The 20,635-nt window shown below is 40.9% G+C and overlaps 1 protein-coding gene across 1 annotated transcript in view; it reads left to right on the top strand.

The window, feature by feature from the left end:
* Positions 1–7,366: 7,366 nt before the first annotated feature.
* SNX29 (sorting nexin 29) overlaps positions 7,367–20,635 on the top strand; it is a 445,875-nt gene continuing 432,606 nt past the window's right edge. Inside the window, exons 1-4 of the mRNA XM_019540166.1 lie at positions 7,367–7,370; positions 7,892–7,956; positions 10,296–10,348; positions 15,842–15,966. Of these exons, the coding sequence (XP_019395711.1) occupies positions 7,367–7,370; positions 7,892–7,956; positions 10,296–10,348; positions 15,842–15,966 (247 nt within the window). The remainder of the gene's footprint in view (positions 7,371–7,891; positions 7,957–10,295; positions 10,349–15,841; positions 15,967–20,635) is intronic.

Genomic DNA, 20,635 nt, shown 5'->3' with positions numbered 1-20,635 from the left:
GTGAGGCCGCACTGCCGGGCTGCCCCCGCGCCGCTACCACGCGCGCTCCGGCCCTGCCGCCTAGTTGCAGCGGGAGCCCGGCGGCACCGGCTTGGCCTTGGCTTCCGACGCGCCCCTGGCACTGGCCTCTGAGCCCCAGCACTGCTGGGAGCGGGAGCGGCTCTTTTCGGCCGTGAAATGCCGACGGGAGTGGGTCACGCTCGTCCCGCGGAGCAAAACCATCCCCCGTCCCTGGGGGCTGCCGGCAGCAGAGCAGGGCAGGGGTGGGTGGGGGAGACCCAGGTCCCTGGTCCTACTTCAGTGCTTGAAGCTGTTGAGAGGTGCTGTGGGAAGGTGATCTAAAAGCTCGGGGTTAACTGAGCCCCCAATGCCTGATGTTTGTGCCCGAAAGCTTGCAAAGAACTGTTCCCCCAACCTTTTAGCTGATCCCATAAAAGAGATGAAACCTACGCCAAGAGCCTCTCCCGCCCGTGTCCTTAGATCAGTGAGGCTGCAACCAGCAGCCCTGCGACAGGTTTAGCTGAGGCAGCCGATGAACCCGGGGCCCATTCATGAAAGGCAAAGGTTGCGAAAGAGAAACTGGTCAGTAAGGTAAAGTGAAAACATGTTAGTTGCATTTTCTCTGCTTTGTTTATGCGGCCTTTGTCCTTAGGAAAAAACAGCACCTTGAGTTTCCTCCTGAAAGGAGAGGAGACTGATTTGTTAGTGTTAGTCTTGTGTGGGATACAGGTAATGCTGAAGCCTGTTGTTGGACCATAAAAACCATTAAGCTTGAAGTTTTTGCCACTGAATACAAAGTTAGTCTTTGGTCCATGAAGGTCTAAATCTTTTTCAGGTAAAATTTCAGCCCTATGATCATCCCAGGTGGGGTCTGGGATATGCATAAAGTTGCATGAACCAGGATGATGGCTCAAGTGTTTGACTGTCCTTATAGTTACCCTTTTTGCCATGGTCTGCTTGAGGTTTCCATCAGTTTTAACTAGAGAGCAGCACTGCTCTCTCTCCTGAATAGTTGGGTTTATGGGTATGTGAAATCTTGGCTTCATAGAACAGAGTAGGAAGAAAGAGAAATCTTTATCATTCATGCTGGTTTCAGGTGGAATAGGAGGTTAAATTTGAGGTTGTAAGTATTAACTAAGTCCCATCTGATCTATACACCAGCATCAGCAGTTAGTCAAAAAAAAATCTTAAAATTTAGCCTTAACCATTTCTACATCATGAACAGAAATGTTTTATATTGTTAAAACCATGGGTATTTGTAAATTTTACTTTGAGTCTTAAAGATCTCCCTTTCTAACGGAGGCACAATTTTCTGGATTTTTTTTTGTTCAGTTTGGTAAATATGGTAACCTTGATGAATTGTAATTACCAGAGTTTATATGCCAATCTGCATACAAACTGGAATTCTTATTGTATGGCAGATTTGTTTTATTAATGTGGAATTGGAGGTATCTTTTGTTTGAGGGGGGAAGACTTCAGTGAAAATGGTACAAGCTGTGGGGTGTAATATAATTTTAGATACAGATAGAGGTTAGCAAAGAGGGCTTAGAAGCATATCAGAATCTAATTTAACCACACAAAAACTTATAATTGAAACCTGCACAGTTTTTATCTAACCTCATATTGAAAAGTACACGGAAGTAAATAATTTTAAGTGATTGCATAATTTAGGGAGATATTTAACTTGCCACTTACTTCTTGGATACCTTCCTGATTTAGATAACCAGGAAACAGAAATTTAATGATTTAATTTAATCTTTATTTGATTTTGCTGTGATTGCCTCTGAACAAGAGGAGTATGGGATGTCAAAAAAAACTCTTTCAGAGTTGCACACAAGAGGTTTTCATGGTAGTCCTTAAGCCAGTGCTATTGAACACTGAATTCAAATGCAGATTTTTGAAAGCAGACCTTTAAAACCTATTTCTATTCTATTTCTAAGACTATTCTTATACACACTGTAGTGTAACAGATACATTTGCCCATTCCCGCCCTATCATTGGAGCTTGAGGGTGACTTAATGATTTTTGGTGTGTTGAGGGTCATGTGTGTACATGTGCACGCTCCCCAGCCTCAGCCTGCCTTTCTACCCAGACCTGGCATCTACCAGCTACATCCACAGCTGGGGAGGCACAGGATAGAGCCTGGCTGCAGGCCTCGGCATTGTCCCATCCTGCCCTACCATCAAGCTCCTGGTGCATGCTCGCATGGGCATCCCCCTCCCCCTACAGCTCCCAGGAGCCCTAATGGCAGGCGGAAGGGGCTGTTTCTGTCCAGCATCCCCTGCAGTGCCTGGGAGATGCAGTCTGGTCCCCAAACTCGACACTCCCTGCCAGCAGAGCCTGGGGCCTCAGTGCAGCTTGCTTGTGGGGCAGACCTCATTTCCCAGCCACTACAGGGTATGCTGAGCAGAAGCAGACCCCTTTTGTCTGCCATCAGGGCTCCTGGGGGAAGGGGTTGCACGTACAGGCATGTGCCAGCAGCCTTGCCTGTCTGCCTGGTGCCACATGGCAGGCCTTAGGTGAACTGCGCTTGGGTCCCCACCTCTGCTGTCGGGAGACACGGGTGGCAGCTCTGGCCTTTGCTGGCACTGTGCAATTCTGGGCAGGTGGGTGGGGCTACTTCTGCCCCATGTCCTCTGCAGTGCTTGGGCAGTAGGGTCTGGCCCTGCAGGTCCTGGGTAGATTGGATTCTATCTTCTAGGCCACTGCACAGTGCTGGGCAAGCAGGGCTGTTTCTGCTCATTGTCTCTGGCAGTATCACCAGAGGTTGGAGCCGCTTCTGCCATCCAGACTGCCCACCAGCAGAGGCCAGGGCCTGAGCATGTCTTGCCCAGGGCCTGCTGCGCAGTGTCACTGCCTGGGCCATCCACCCGTGGGTCAGATGAAATCAGTTGGCAGGCCAGACTGAACCTATGGGCCATATTTTGCCCATCCCTACATTAGGGTGAGTTAAAAACTTTTAAAAAACAGTTTGGCTGAATTAGTTTATAGTTGCTATAAATACTGCTTAAGATGACTATACTTTTAAAAAAACTTTAAAAAAATCTTTAGCTGCAAAGAAGGATTTGAAAACACTTTTTCCTCTAATCTAAACAATCAGTTTCTTATGTTGTGTATATGGGTCTTTTTTACCCAGTATGGAGAGAAAAAAACATTTAAAAAATAAGAATGTCACTGTAAAACCACAAGTGTTGAATCGAAGGCAGGTGCAGTACCTGAAGCTAATTTTGATATTTTCTCTCTCTCTTTTTTTTTTTTTTTAACTGGCTTTTAGTGGATGGAGTCTCTTTTAAATGTTTCAGTTTTTGCTAAGTTTAACTCATGTTTTCACAGTCTTTTTTTAGATTTCTGCCTGGACTTCCTTTTTTAACACATTCTAAATATAATCTTCTTTCCCCAATAATTTTTTTGCATTGTGTATGCCTTGTACATGTACATGTATGTGTATGTGTGTGTTGCTGGAAGGTTACTGCTGTTTTGAATTTTCAGAGGAGTCCTTTTACTTGGCTTAGGACCAGCCAGTTGCATAATATTAGCCACGTGTAAACTGTGAAATAGAATACAATAGATCCCTCTAAATCAGTCATTTCTGAACCCATCCTAATTTGCCAGTAGGTTAGGACATGTTGTCTTTCATTTTATTTTTTTCTTTTAGTGGTGCTGGCCTTGACATTCCCTTACCTTTTACACACCCATGTCCTTTCTTCCATTTTCCTATCTGCAAGTGTAACTCATCTGAAAACCAGTGTACCTTTTGCATTTATATTCGTCCTAGAAAACCAGACAAAACTGCCTGTTTATGATCCACTTGTGAAGATAACCTGCATTCATTGCAAAAACTTTTATGCTGGAAATGGTGGTTGTGACCTGAACATGTGAAGTGTACCCCTTCCTTTTTTTTTCTCTCTCCATTCAAGCTTTGTTTTCACAGCAGGAAATGTCTTTGTTTTGTTTTGTTTTTCTGGGTGATAGTCTTATTTAAGAACTGCTGATACTTCCTGGAAGTCCTTGAACATTTTCTGGATCTGTTTCTGTCCTCGGATAGAGTTGTGCAATAGTGGTGGAATAGGGGTTGAACATGCATATCTGGTACAGATTTGCCCATTAAATTGGAAAGTTTTGCTTATATGACTTATATTTATGTTTTTACTAATGACACTTTGAACAAAAGAATGACGCATGCTGTTTTCAAACTGAACTACTCCTACTATTGATTTCTTGATTAAAGTGTTCATTTACTTTCTGTTTTCACATTCTTCTTTACAACAACCAGTTGTGATATTGCTGAAGATGAAGACTTTGAATAAAAGCATTAGGGACAGATGAAACTAGGATCAACAAAGGGTGTGTACAGAAGTTGCTTTTTTAGCATTTAAAGCACTTTATTTCCATGACTTAACAGAAGTGCACAGCACTGTAAAAATGTGTACAGTGCTTTAAATTAACCCTTGTTAAATGAGGTATTAAATTTGAAGCATTGTATTTTACAGCATTTCAGCAACCTACGGTGCTTTAAATAACTTCTGTACACCAAATACTGCACTTCTGTCATGTTTAAGAGTGCTGTTACTTTATAATGCTATAAAAATGCTCTAAATTACAGCATTGTAAAATGTGCATGGAGCATTTCTGTACACACTCAGAGATTGTTATCCTGCAGACATCCTTTTTCTTTTTTAAAGAAATTGTAGAAGAATCTAAACTGGCTTTAAATATAGTGTTTTAAAGACTTGCGTAAGATTTTAAAGGATCATCATAATTAACAAAGGCTAGTAAGACTACTTTGTGTTGATAGACATTTATTTGCTTGCTTTCTTTAAAGGATGTGGGATAAAAAATAAACTTCTAAAAATGTATTGCAGGCCACTAGTTTTTTTTTTAAAAAAAACCCTGTTCTGTTCAGTCTTAAATTGGACTGACTAGTGTTGATTTTTGGATATCTTGTGTTGCAAGTTGTAGATATTACAAAGGGCTTGTTTAAATACAACCCAATAATTTAAAGCTTTAATTTTTTTTTTAAGAATTTGTGAGGGAAATCATAATATAAAATAAGGTTTTATAAGTGGTCCTTTTTCCCGTATGGAGCCTAGGGGCTGAATGCAACAGTAGCAGAGTTCATGTGATCACTAGGAACGGATATTTTTTAAGTACGACTAGCCAGATGATGCATGATTCAGAACAATGATTTTGGTGGGAAGTCATTCAGAGTAGTCGTGGAAATTGGTAGCAATAGGCATGTGGAGTTATGATGGTTAGTACAATTTCGACTGTCATATGGATATCATCTGCAGACTGTATAATATGGGTGTGAAATAGAAGCCATCTAGTATCATGCAATTGAATTCTTAGCATATTAATTATAGTAACAAGGAACTTTTCTGAAGAATATTGTATATCTATTGATTTCTAAGTTTTTAAGTTATTAGTTATAATTGTGGCAGCTGTATGGATTTGTGTATACCCCACATAATGTAGAATTTATTTCTGTCTGATTGAGGGCCAGTCAACATGTGAAATTCCTGTCTACTAACCTGAAAAAAAGTTTCAAATTATCGCCCTTAAGTTCTAGTTTTTTGTATGACCTTAAGATAAACATTGCAGTTATGACCAACTTTTCCAGGTATTTGAAAAGGGTGGGATTATAGAGAGACTGAGTCTGAACCAGCAGGGGTATTCGTGTGCTTTTGGTGGTTTGGTTTATGTTTGGATTTGCCAAGAGTTTAGTGTGAATTGAACACTTCTCTTGCATTTTATAATCTTGTGATTGGCTGTAAGGCATCAAGAGCTATAGCTAAATATGTGGCCCTTTGTTTTTAGAAATTTAAATAAAATCATGAACATTACGCAATTTTAGCAAAATTATAATCTCTGAAGTGACTTGAGGTTGGAATAATAAGGATTGTACAGGTCAAGGCTAATGTGCGTTTGGCATAAATGGCCGATGAGTCTTACATGGCAATTAGTTTTACTTTAGAGCATTAATTATCCAAATACAGGATGTGCCACCAACTGCTTGGTATGTGGTTCAAGTAAAAGTAGTGGTGAATAAAAGAAAGAACTATTTTAAAGACCAGGAAAAAAATTGAATAATCAACAAACTAAAAAAGGCAAATTTGTTACCAACCTTGCTTTAGAGAATGGTGTCAGAGTAGCTTGTTTATTATATGTTTTGTAATCAAACAGTTTGACCTTATGAATGGTTTTTGATCCCACCTAGCTTAGATAATTAATCCTCCTGTATGTAAAATGTGGTTCTTATTTAGAACGGTTTGTGTCTCGTCCCATCTAACTGATCAAAAACCACCACCACCAACTGAACCTAGCTTGGCTGAATGGTCACAATATAAAACAATGCTGTCCACCTTGTGGACTGTGGGCAGCTTTGGAGGTTTTGCTTTGCAGCCCCAGACTCCCACCTGGCTTTCTCATTACTCTGGCTGCAGCAGCTGGGGTCTCTGGGTTCCATCCCCCTCCTTTAGCTTCTGCTTCCTGCCCCTTAGCCAGTGCTGGGGGTAGGCATGGGGGGGCATAGCACAGTCTGTGGGGCTGGGGGAACTGCTCAGTGGCATGGGACACCTGCATGGTACAGTTCAGTCGGGGAGCTGGGGGTGAGGGCAAACATGTTTGTGAGGCATGATGCAGTGAGGAGGGGACAGGTGTTGTGTGACATGGGGTAGCAGGTTCTAAATAAGAGCTACAAACAGTTCTAAATAAGAGCCACATTTTATGTGCATGGTGTGTGGCCTTGGGGGCCATGGTCCCTGCTGTCACATACAATCTCTGGCTGCTTAGAAGTTGGGCAGCCGTGACCTGAAATTTTACCTTTTTGAATGACCTCTGCAAATTTAATAATGGAAAATGTAACACTGAGGAATTTACATAGTTAGCTAACAGGCATTTGGTTAATGACATATATTTTGTGACTTGTTTTCTTTTGCTTGGCATTCACGTGGGGAATGCTCTTAGTCCAACTGTTGTCCAGTAATTTTAAAGCTCTTCTGTAGAAGAAAAGTGTCTTTATCACAGCAGATGTTTTTTGTATCTGCTTCTGCTGGAGTAAGGGCGAGCTGCTTTGTGCATGAATAATACATCTGTGAGATTCCGTAGTGGTCCAGGGGTGAGGAGGCTTCAAGAGAAAGTGGCAAATATTTTTCTGCTGTCCTTTCTTCTCCAGTTCCTTGCATGTTTGATGGGTGGCAGTTAGGGAAGTGTACGTGTTTAGAATTCTGGTACAAATCTCAGAATTTTGTAGGAAATACAATGTTCCACGGGGAAAAAAAGAGCTAGACCATTGTATGCCCAATTCCTGACATCTTTGAAGTAGGGGGCAATATGTTTTTAAGAATTTTCTATACCTGTGATAAGAATGGGTAAATGGTGCATGGCGACATGGGCTAATTAAGCTGCACACTTTATGTGAAGCCACAGATGTTCATGAAAGATTTTTAAGCAAGCAGAGCGTGAAGAGCTGACGCCACATATTGTTGAAGTGATACAGATAACAAAGTTAAATGTTGTGACTGAGTAATAGTGTTTGTGTGCCGTGCCTTGCTTATTAACGAACTTTGCTTGATTGGTGCTAATGATTGAGAAGAATGTGTTCATGGTAATATTTTAAAAGTTTAATATTTCTCCATTCTTCAAGAAGAATGACTTACTAAAATTAAACTGCATGGTACTGTTTTAAGTATTGCTTCTGCATATTAGAGAAAAGGTATCTGAAAAAGCAAAACAAGCTTTGATTTGGCACCGTTTTACTCAGACAAGTAGTTCTGCTGGTCTCAGTTGGCTATGTAATGTGTGTGAGGTAAGATTTCAGGTGCAGCAGAATTATATTTTTATTAAACTATATTAGCTTAAAAAATAATAATGGAGCTTTGTTGAATTTTAGGATCGCAGAACAATGATGCGAAAAGACAGTTTCTTCTAGAGCGGTTACTGGATGCAGTTAAGCAGGTAAGAGAAGAAAACACTGATGATAAGTCTGCCTGAATTTTGAAAGCTTTTTTTTTTCAGTATAAATACTGAGTTGCCACTCCTGCAAGATGTATCATTGTCTTTTCCTCTCCTCTGCAACAAATACAAGGCAGTTGAGGGGAAAGAGACGTAACGGTGGGAGTCTACTCCAGACCACCCAACCAAGGGGAGAGCTAGACCAGGAATTCTTAAGTCAGCTCCTGGAGGTAGTTAGGTCAAAGGACGTGGTCATCATGGGGGCCTGAACTTTCCAGACATCTGCTGGGAAGAACAGTCAGCCAGGTCCGACTGTTCACGTAGGTTCCTAGCCCAAATGCAGGACCTCCACCTAACTCAGGAGGTGCACAGCCCCAGCAGGGGAGACGCCTTGTTGGACCTGGTGCCGGCCATGGGCAACGACCTGGTGAGGGGGCTGCAGGTGCTTGACCACCTGGGTGACAGTGATCATCGCCTGATGGAATTCACCATCCAGCGCAAGGTGGCAAAGGCCTGCAGCAAGGCAGCAGCCCTAGATTTCAGGAGGGCAAACTTCAGTGAGCTAAGGAGAATAGTCGGGGAAGCGCTGAGGTCCCGGAGGGGAGGGGAGCCAGGTGTCCAAGGAGAGTGGTCGCTCCTTAAGGAGACGATGCTCCAGGCCCAAAGAGAGGTAATCCCAACATGAATCAAAGGGAGCAGGAGGGCGCAAAAGCCCCCATGACTCACCAAAAGCATCTGGGAATGTCTCCTAGCTAAAAGGGAGGCGTACACCCAATGGAAGGGAGGGGCCATCACCAGGGAGGACTATACCTTGGTTGCTCGGGGCTGCAGGGGGGCAGTCAGGGAGGCCAAGGTGGAGATGGGACTGGGACTAGCTTCCTGGATCAAGGACAACAGGAAGTCCTTTTTTAAATACACAGGGGGTAAAAAGAAGGTACCAGGTAACGTGGGGCCCCTGCAGGACACGCTAGGAAATTTGGTCATCACACCAGATGACAAAGCTAACCTATTTAATGACTTCTTTGCCTCCATTTTCCTGAGCAGGGACTGGGTCACCCCTCCGCTCCCCACTGGGCCCCCCTCAGGCCCCAGGGGAGGCGCACCTAGGCCAAGGTCAGGGGGGATCTAGTCAGGGAACTTCTGGAGGGACTGGATGTATTTAAATCAGCTGGTCAAGACGATCTCCACCCCTGAGTGCTGAGGAAATTAGCTGAGGTCATTGTGGGACCCCTGGCACGGCTGTACGAGCACTCATGGTGCTCTGGTGTGGTGTCAGAGGACTGGACGAGGGCCAGTGTGGTTCCCATCTTCAAAAAAGGGAGGAAGGAGGACCTGGGGACCTATATGCCAGTTAGTCTTACCTCGATCCTCATTAAGCTTTTTGAGAGAATTATTCTGGCCCATGAGGGGCCAGCAGGGGAGATTATGCTCAGGGACAACCAACACGGGTTCATTAGAGTCAGGTCCCATCAGACCAACCTGGTGCCTTCTACGACCAGGTCACCAAATCCTCAGATGCAGGGGTAGCAGAGAAAGTATGCTCGTTTTTTGATGATCTCCATACCTCTTAATATTGAAGAGGTGGTAATATTGATAAAGATGGGCTTTTTCCTCAGTCCATATCTTGTCATTATTTGGCAGCTTTTGTCTATTTATAACACCCTAGAAAACAGTGCTTATAAATATTGTTTCTGAAAGTAGTTGTGTGTAAATTCAGGCCATAAGTTCTAACTGGATATAGAGCTGGATAACACTGGCATACTGGTGAAACTGGTTTGAGGAAAATTGACTTCTCAGCCAAGTTCACAAAGAAGCTCTAAAATTATTAAAGTTTGTTTTTTCAAAATATTTTCTTTCTGAAAAATAAATCTGTTTAATTTCTCAATTAATTAATTTAATTTCTTTTTATTTATGAAGAACAACAATTTTAAAAGACCTGTAAGTGTCAGTGTAAGCCGTGAATATATTTGTTACTAACTGACTGCAAATTTCCACCTGATTAATTTTTGTTGCAAGGACGTGTACATATGGAAAGTCCCAAACCCAGTAATACTTTAGTTGTCTTTTGTCTTTACTGTTGCCTTACCAAGAGCCACTTACATAGATTGTTCTGGTCAGCCGGAATCTTTTTGTGCTGTGATGACAGTTTTGTCAGATAGTATAAATATGGAAATGAAATTCAGGTTCCATTTAATAACAGGCAGGATTTGCAGCCACCTTAATTTGCAGATCTTTCCTGCTTGTCTTGGGTGACTGAATTTTTGTTTTGTTTTGTTTTAAAATGCTTCATAATTTTCAGATTCTTAATATTGATGGTATTCTTTTAAACCTGTTTGTTACAGTGTCAGATCCGGTTTGGAGGAAGAAAAGAAATTGCTTCAGATTCTGATAGCAGGTAAAAAAAAATATAATAACAATAATAAAACTATAATCAACAACAGAAAAAACTTTTAGAAGAAGGACTGTGTGTCCTGCTTACATGGAGTTCACCATAGGAAAATGTTTGGCCCTTTTACAAAGAAATCCTTGCTTACGTAAATTTGGCCACAAGAAATGGTTGGTTGCATTCTTTCTGCTTGTGCATGCAATGTTCCAGATGAAGGGGCTGCCCATGTGCTTAAGTGTTTGCAGGATCAACGCTGAATTTGTAGTGTGGGCACAGGAGTGGAGGAACTTTAACTTAGATGCCCTAAGTCTGTTTGTTTTCTGTTGTGTTTCTTCTTCTTTTAAAAAACCCAACTAATTAGAACCAGGTGGATTTTTCACTCCCAATGTTCTACCTGCAAGTGACTGGTTTCTCTCTCCTTATTCTAAAATACATATCTTGTAAGTAATACAAATTCAGAATGAAAATTTTCATTTAGACCCTATTCCAGCCAATCAGCTCAGTTATGGTTTAGGTAACAGGCTTGTGGGCTTTACCTGAATAACTCTTGTTAATGAGACCTGATGGAGACCAATGTGGTGTTCTGTTGCTCCTCCTGAGTCCATTACTTAAGAATCTGGGAAAACGAAACTCCAAAGAGGAAAACAATGGCTCTATTTTTCCTGTAGTCTCCAACATGTTCAGCTGCCTTTTCACCTGCAGTTTGTCATCCTTAGACAATGTCTGTGGAAACTGCTAAATTCCTGACTTAGATTTTCTCCCCCACCTCCATGAAAAGCACACTTAATTGACATTTGATTGATTTTCTTTTTTTGTGTCCCACCTTTTCCATGTCCTTTGTAAAGTATGGAGGAAGGAAAGGTTTTCTTATGTGTATTGTTAAAATGGAGATGGTTTTCTGTAGATGTAAAGCAAAAACCTTTGAAGAAAAGTAAGATTTTTGTGAGCAGTCTAAAGCTTGTCTAACTTTATCCCAGTCATGTAATTGGCCTAATAAAAGATATCATCCACAAAAATTCTTGCCTCTCACCAAATTCCTGGATCACTCTGGCTACCACATCACACTAACACTTAAGAAAAATACTACCTTTTGTCATGTTGTTCAGTTACTGAAATGTTTTAACAATTTGGGTCGTCCCCTTTTAGAATTTGTTTATTGACGAACATGGGCAATTGGCACTGAAAATTATATTGGACCAAATATAGTCCAGTTTACACACAAATATTCCTATTAGTCATAGTCATCTTAGTCAGTCATGTAGTATTTGGCATTTAAGGCTTTAACAAGAAATGGAAATGTCATGAACAGAGTTTTCCAATGCTTAGTTTTCTAGTAAGAGTTGGAGCTCATGATTTTTGGAGGTGTTAGCAAGTCTTCAACTTCCACAATCTGTTAAGGGCTTTAGTTCACAACTAGATATTTTACTAGATTACTATAGTATTTTTTGAGCTTTTACTAAAACTGGGTTGTTTTAATTATTTTCAGTTCTGCAGTGTCTAACACACAAGGGCCTTGTTGCTTTCTCGAAGCTCTTATAACAGGCTCATTGCTATGAGCGTATTTGTTGTACGCTATTAAAAACACATCATTACAGTATTTTCCATTTTAGTGGCTAAGTTATCTTTTGTATAAAGCAATCTTCCCATAGATGACAATTAGGAATTTGTTTCCATAGCTAATAAAATAATTTCCATTTGCTTTTGGAAGGTTTTTTCATTTTAATTCTTCACAGTTAAGTGGTTTTGGTTTCATTCTAGTTGCATCTGGGATGTTAATAACTTGATTGATATCTCTTTATCACAAGAGCTAGATTCTTAATTTTTCTGTTCTTTCTGCCTGCAAGAGTCACGTGGGTTCTTTTGGTCAAATTTGTTTGTTGGCATTTCCTCTTGTCCGTAGCAGTTGGCTATAACAAAACATGAAATTGTTCACAGCTATTTTCACAATTCCATTCAGAATGTTTTGAATAATATACTACTTATTTTGAAATTCAGATTTTCTTAAAATAGCTGATGAAAAATACTGTTTGGTTAAAAAACCAAAACAAAACACAACGCAAAAAACAAAACAAAGCAGCCTTCTGTCATAGCTGGCAGCCAGTCTGCACCTATTTCTTCTCTGTGGTCTCCCTGAATTTACAGCTTCAGGTCTTGGAGCATGGGTGTTCCACCAATGCTAGGGTGGATTTATGCAGTTCTTCCATTCTTAGTCCAGGGCCTGGGCTATAATATCCTCTATATCAGTGGTTGTCAATCTTTTTAGACACTAGGCACCCCTCATTAGACCTGAGATACCCCTCAAAAAATGCCAGTTCTTAATTTTTCACTTATTTTTGACTACAGACGAATAATAGAGCTAAGAACTCGGATCACTACAGATCAGAATAGATGTAGTGCTATGGATTCCTATTTGAAATATCTGAGTTCATCTTTTGAATAAGGTTTGCACACCTAATAATGCTAACTTTGTGCAGCACCCCGCAGCAGTCTTGAAAGGATCTCAATACCGTTGGACTTTGGTTGCGAATCTTGGTGTGTCTGCACAAGATATTCACTGAGCAGTTGACTAATTAGCTGTACAGTAGATGTCATGTATCTACATGTGCATCACCACTAGGCCAGACTAATTTATTCTGCAGCAGGGGTGCTAGTATGCATGATGGTCACCACAATGCATATATGACAAAAATGTCGTTACTGTGGTTTAATGGTGTCATGTATTACACGTGCACCAGTTTGGGGGGCGTTTAGATGAGTTTGCAACATTGCAAATTAAACTACATCTGGATGTAGTGTAGCTCGCAGTGATGCATTGCAGCTGTCAGCTTGCTCCCTGGCCATGGGAGAGGTGGGCAGGTGCTGTTGAAAATGAGGATTGGGCCCCTTGCCTGCTGAAGGCAGAAGCAGTGATGGGCCCAATCCTTTTTTTTTCCTTCCACAGAGCCTGCCTACCTCTTCAGCAGCCAGGGGGTGAGCTGCTGGTGGGCTGAGTGCCCCTGACCTGCAGGGGGCCCTGGTCCTTCCCTCTGCAGTGGTGGCTCCCCCCAGGGCTGCTTGGGTGGGCTGCTAGTGGGCCGGGTGCTGCCCCAGCTTGGAGGCAGCACCTGGCCCGATCCAGCTTTTCCCTGAGCCCCATGCCCTGCACTGGGTGCTACTCTTTAGGCAGGCTCAGTGAACAGTTGGATCAGGCTGGGTGCTGCCCTTGAGCTGGGGGGGGACCGCCACTGTGGAGGGAAGGACCAGGGCCCCCTGCAGCTCTGGGGCTGCTTAGCTCGCCAGCAGCTTGCTTGAGCTCCAACCAAAAAAAAAAAAAGAGAATTGGGCCCCTCACTGTAACATGATAGAAAAATTGAAATGGTGGGTTTCAATTAAAAACTCACCATTTCAATTTGGGGGCATAGAACAAAACCCTGAGGACTAAATCCCCACCATGTGTAGAGGCACCCCAGGATAGTATTTGTAAGTACAAGTACTATTCAGCTGTGGAATAAAAAAAACTCTGCAGCAGTGCACATGTAGATGCTGCCCCAGCCGTCTAGTGCTTCAGTGTGGGGGCTGCCTTCCAGTTAGCTCTTCAGTGAAGCTCCCTCATGCTCCAGCCAGCTGTTCTGCAGCACGTTGAGCTGGGTTGGAACAGCCCTGGGCAGGCAAGCTGACCCCCGTGCCACTTGCCAGCTGGGGCTACTCTGACCCAGCCCAGTAAGCTGCTCATGAAGAAATTGGGGAGCAATAAGCCCTGGAGTTTCTTCATGCACATTAATTGAATGTGTAGATGCCCTTGCTGTTCTGTATCAGCTCTTCTGAACAGGGGCACCAATGGTTTTTTTTAGGACTACTAGTGATTTACTAGCCTTCGGAAAGCCAGCTTGTTGTTGTGTAACAACAGAAACAAAACTTAGAGAAAAGAGTTTAAACAGCACTGTCTACTTCATCTCTTTATTTTTTAAGGAAGTTTTTGCTTTATAGCTAGAGCGAGACTGTGCAACTAGAAGCCCAGTGCTGCATGCAGCCCTCAGAGGGTCAGTATGTGGCCCATGAGTTTCTACCTGGCTGCTACTCTGCATCCCCACCAGTTGCTCTTGCCCTGCCACCAGGAGGGGGCTCAAGTGCATATGCTGTGCTTGTGGCAAAAAAGGGAACCAGGCTGCCTGCACTCCAGGGGGGTTGTGGGTGGCCAGGAGAGAGGGGCGAGGGTGCTGCACATTTGCAGGGAGGAACCAGGCTGCCTGTGTTGTGGAGAGGAGGGGTGCTGCCTGTGTGGCATGCACAGCTAGGAGAAAGTCCAGGCAGCCTGGCTCCCCTCTGTGCATGGGTGCGGAGGTGTCAGGCAGCCTGCACAGTGGTGGGGAGTCAGTCCTGTGATTCCTAGGTCTACAGCCATCTTGGTGTGTGATGCCCAGTAGCTTGGAAGTCAGACAGCCCTGATGTAGAGTTGTTTCTAGATGTCCATTTTGTAGTGCTCCAACAGACACACCCCTTTTGCAGTGCTCAACCAATTGCTGTGGCTGTGGGAGGGTTAATGCAAGATTCTGCCTCTTCAGTTTGCTAAGCAGACACAGGTGGCAGCCAGCTTGGGAGCTGCATGGCATGCACAGTGTCTAGCATTGAAGAAACACACATCCCAATACTAGGGGCTTGGTTTTGTGGGGAAAAAAGTTAAAGTTGTATTTGAGAAAATACGGAGTGTGTAAATGGAGATTAAATGAATTGGATAAAACTAGCACTCCAATGTAAGAGGATTAGTAGTTTTTTAATTGGCTGTTAATTCTTTCTAAGAGTTGTTCTCTCGTTCTAATGCAGTGATGCTCAACTTCCGTCCTGTGTAGCCATGTCATCTGGCTCAAAGCTCATCAAAGGTCTGGAAGTCTGGCATCAGGGGAACGCTAGCAGCATTAATTGCTTCCAGAGCTGCAGCAATTAGTGTCACTTCTGTTCTCCCGCTGCCAAATTTGTGGACCCATAAGGTACCCTGTGGTTTGGATGATATGGTCCCATGCGCTGGCTGGGGCCACTGTACGTCAGAATCTGGTGTAAGTTGGAATCTTGTGATCTAGTGCGTGGAGTCGTACTGGCGTGCAGGGTCATGCTGTGACTCAATCTGGTGCCTGGGGTTGTGATGGTGTGCAGGATGAGGCATGCGGGTTTAGGCCTGCACAGGGGGTATGCTACAAACCGACCTCTTGTAGGGATCCAGCCTGCAGACCAACCCCACATCACTTCCTCAGTCCACATGGCAGGATGGGTTGAGCAACATTGCTCTAAGTAGTAACCTTGGCATAATGGATATGAATTGATTTTATATAGAGCTTTCAAAACGTAAGAGAATAATTAAAGTAAAAGGGTATTTCTTAGTATATAATGTATAATGTAATTGTCCAACTGGCAGTTTTCTCTGTCCATTTTTACTTTATTTTGCATGTCTGAGTCTACTACATTGAAACATGGTACATAAAAAGAGTAATAAACATGATTAGCTATCTTGAGTAATTTATTCTGTTGCAGAGTGACTTGCCTGTGTGCTCAGTTTGAAGCTGTGTTTCAGCATGGTTTGAAGAGGAGTCGTGGATTAGCGTTAACAGCAGCAGCGATCAAACAGGCAGCAGGCTTCTCCAGTAAAACTGAAACGGGTAATGCGCTGTTCCAACAAGTCTATTGAAAATGTCAAAACATTCCTACTTAGTATGTGTAGGCAGCTGATATAACCTCTCATTTTTGGATTTAAGAAAACAAATCTAACTAAGCTATTTTAGCACATTTAACAACTGAAGCCTCATTATAATATCAAAATGGTCCTTAATTCATTTTTATCTATTATGTTAAGAGTGTTAATGCTGAAGAATGTTGATATTAAATATCTGAAAATAGTTTTAAAATCCTAGGTGGTGTTGATAATTGTTTGGTGCTTGCTGGTACTCATTCTCATGAAAAATGATTATATACCAATATAAAACTGCCTAGAAATTATCCATTTAAAAGAGCAAAACAAAAAACCTATTTAGTTTAATCTCACAATTTTTGGCCCCTAATGTTAATGCTGTCTACACAAATACACAGTAGATGCAAATATATGGTGTAAAATTTTTGAGCACTCTTGTTTTGTGATAGTTGATATTGCAAAACACCATGTAATTGTGCCATTGCATTTATAATGCTTTCATTTAATTCATAATCACATATGAATTTGCTCTTAAGTTAATATTTTTATGGTATTCACCACCTATTTAGGAATCTGTATGAGCTTTGATCCATTAAAAAAATCTTAAATGGCTTCAGTGGGGTAGGGGTTTGTTTATTTACTTATTTACTACTCTGTAATGGTGTGTTTGCAGTGATTATTTTTGGTGGGCTCTTCTCATCCTCCTCCCCTCCTTTTCCCTTACTTACACTCAAAAGTGCTTAGATAGTTCAGCTTCATTAAGCTTTCAGAGGTGATGTCTACTTTGCTTAGCCTCAGCTGGTTTGTGAGTCTGTCTGTCTTTGTGAAAGTGATATCAAATTTAAGATGTTTGTAAGGGGCTTTATCTTTCTGGCCTATTAACAGCACCCAAATATAACACTACTGTACTTTGAAATTTCTTTCTTTAATGTGATGGAATTTATTATTCTGTGACCTTCAGTCAGTTTTGTCAATAATTGTGTGGCTTATCTGTGATGTCCTGTAGCTTGATTTAATTTTGTCATTTGTCACTTTAATGCAATTTTTGTTATTGGATATGGAATAGGACATGGTGTCGCTGGATTTTTTTTCTTGACTTTTTTTTCCTAGTCTGTCAACTTGTTGGTACAGATTTCCTACATTTTGCCCTTTAATAGTTACATGCAAAAGTCAAAACAGCCTGAAAAGTTGTAATATATATACAAACATAATTCATTTGCTTATGCAGAATTTTTGCACTACAAGATTCTTTAAATCTACTGTTGCCCTCTATTGAGCTGTATGGGCATTCTGCCTCAGTTTCCCTCCTTCAGTCTTTCAGCAGGCAGCCATTAAGAGGACAGTTCTTTGTCCTTTGTTCCCCCATTTCCAGTCATCAGTCCCATCTTTTTGTATAGGGGGGATAGGTAAGTAAATGTTTTTTTTGGGAGAGAAGGAGAAGTATCTTTGGCTGTTGAGAAGGTCATAGTCAGGACTTACTAGTAGTAACATGCGGTAGCTGAGTTAAAATCGAGAACATGAATATAGGGTGGGAGGCAAAGAGGCAGCATTGAACAGTGATAGACTGTATATTGTTAATGGAATCATCAGTGTTTGTTTACTGGTAAGCTTATTTTTCTGACGGATTGTGTTTTCTCAATCTAGATGCAAATGTCAGTTTTTACAGTTACCACTTTCTTGGAAATTATTCAGGTTTGTATTCAAGGTGGTAATAACCTGAAGGAAGAGGTGACATCTGTGATTGCGCAAAACTGTCTCATACAGTTTTGTTAAAGATGGCTGTGTATCATTTTTGACAGTAAAAGAAGTGGGTTGTTCAGATGAAGGATTTTAAGGTGAAATTAACTGAAGCTTAAGGAAAAGAATGAAATATAGACAGGCTGGAAATCACTGTTTATTGTGCCAGGAAGGGAACTGTAATATTCTTTTTTAAAATTCCTCTCATCTGACCTCTTTTCCCCCTTCCCCCCTGCCCCTGCTCTCATGCTGCTATTAATACAATAGCTTTAATAGACGCAGAGGTCTGTTGCTCTCTTCCGCTTGGTGAAACACTTCTGTTGTTTCTTGTTGCGAGTGGAACGTTTGTGCCCACGTGTTACTGAGCCGTGCCAGCATACATTACCTTTCCTGCCTCTTCTTCCACTATGTAGGTCTTGTGCAATACTGTATATTGGTATATATTGTCCTATAATCTCAGATGCTTCAGAACAATACCTGGTAAGAATAATTCATGATTCATCAATCCTTTCTTGGATGTTATGTAATTTACTTTAAACGTAGGTTAACCATAGCAGAGAAGTCAAGTGATTTCCTTAAGATCATGCGGAGAGTATAGAAGTTGATAACTTTATTTTTTGGCTTACTGCAACATGCCATCTTAATATATTATAGAAAGTGATTAACTTGCAGGGTCCTGTTGCATTTAATGTAAAAAAACCCTTTTATTTAGCTGTATTTCAGTAGCTATTCTTAGAAGAGGGGAAATCAAATTACTTGTATTTTATTCAAAATGTCTGTTAAAATCAAAGCAAAACTTTCTTCTGTTTTGTGAATAGCAAAAAGACCACTATAGCTTTTAATGCCAAAATATTCTTCAGTGATACTGTAGTGTCAAAATAGTGGAAAGAGTCACAAAACTTTTTTTAGTTTGATTATAAGCAAAACATTTAAACACAGGATAGCCACAATGCATCAATACGTGTTGGGTTCTTTTGCATTTTTCCCTGTCAGAAAGATCTAGAGTTCTGCTTTCTGATGCCAAACTTCAAAATATGCCTGTGTGCCTCAAAAATCACTCCAGAATGACTTACTTGCATCACAACGCCACAACTGCTTAAGGTTGCATAATATGTATCAGCTTTTTTATTGGATCTGAAAAGGGACAAAATGGCATTTTAAAATGACATGAACGATATTTATGTGAAGTAGTTCATTATTTGGTTGAACATACATAACTTCAGTGTTTTTCCTTTTTATTTATTATATTATTTTTACTAAAAATAAAACAGGTGTTCTTTTTGATTTGTTTCTTCTTATACATATGTAGTCATGGACTCTGGAAAATGATCAGCTTTAGGATTGGGATTTTGGCCTGACTGGCCCTTCTTAAGTTAATAATCAATTGCTTTTGGAAATCTCATTTTATTTAATTATGTTCTTATATAATATGTGCTGTTGAGGTACTGTAGTATGTAATGCCAGTATTTAATTGCCAATGCACAGACTTCAGACAGATTCTGTAGATTTTGTATTAGCTGTTGATATCTCCAAATCCATTCTTTTTATTAAAAACCATCAGTATCTTTAAATAAAAAGCGTGGCAGGAGACAAAAGATGATGTTCGCATTGAACGTAAGAGGAAATATGGCTGTTTTTCTATTCCTGTAACAATTTCACTTCCTTTTTCAAATTTTCTGTCTTCCTGAAACTCAACTGCATTTTGTCAGTCACGAAAGGCTATTATTTAAAGAAGCAAGCCCTTTTAGTGTTGCTATTCATGTGACATTTAAAAGAATCATTTTCTTAGATACACAAGTTAAAATTTTGAAACAGATCCAAGTGCACAAGAAATAGATGGATAAGAACTACAGTTATCCTTAGTCATATAACTGTCTAAATTATAAAAGTTTTTCCATAATGTCTTGCGGGAGTTACACACGATGGTTATGTCGTTTTACTTTTTGGTAATGTCTTTAGGTTTCTAAAGCAGTGTAATAGTCTAAATTTGTACATGCCTTTTAATGAAGATTAACAGAGAAACTAAAGAAAAGAACCAGCTTTTACCGGCAGAACTCGCCACTTGCATGTTGACTACAGCTCACAATTGCACATCTCGCTCCAAAGCTTCCAAGTGTCTGTAGACTTTTCATTTTTATCAGAAACAAAGAGAGAATTCCTGGAAGACCTTTCCTATAACATTCATTACTTAAAATTTCAGACCTGTATAATTTGGAAAAGAGATAAGGAAGAAAGGGCAAGATTGAGGTAGCTAATTTCTTCCCACAATTTTTTTTCTTTCCATCTCTTATGATTTTTAGTGCTAAATGAGCTTTTTTCCATTTGTACCAAGTCCTTGACTGGACTTTTAGAACTAAATGCAGTGATCAAGGGGAAGATATGCTGTGTAGTTATAAAATAGAAATACCGTTTTTTCTCTGGTTTGCTCTTAATATGAATTTAAATTGTTTAGTGTGTTTTTTTCTTGCTGCCATTGTGCAATGACCAGACACCTTTTTCATTGAGCTGTTAAGGAAGCTGCCTGTGTTTCTTTGAGGTTCTTGATGGGTTCTAAATTAACTGCAGAGTGTAGGAGTAGTTTAAATTGTTCTCTCTCCATTTTTTTCCACTGCACTTGCTTGTTCTCAATTTCGCCTGTTACCATGTTGTCAATTACCAGTGTCAGTTGAATCCTTTAGGAGTAGTCTCTAGTTGTGACACATTTAAACTCGTCAGCATCCTCAACAAAACTTATTGACACTATTGCCTTTCAGTTGTTTTTTTAGCATGTATATTTCATGCTACATTAATAGTTTATAGTGATACACAAATTGTGTGTAGAAGTGATAGATAGTTTTATGGCAATGCGATGCTGTGGCTAATAGAGCAACCAAAACGCTGGCTTGCATCCATAGATGCTTCTC

Source organism: Crocodylus porosus, unplaced genomic scaffold (assembly GCF_001723895.1).
Source record: "Crocodylus porosus isolate Cpor-Errol unplaced genomic scaffold, CroPor_comp1, whole genome shotgun sequence".
Classification (NCBI taxonomy): Eukaryota; Metazoa; Chordata; order Crocodylia; family Crocodylidae; genus Crocodylus; species Crocodylus porosus.
This window is presented reverse-complemented; position numbering and strand designations above follow the sequence as displayed.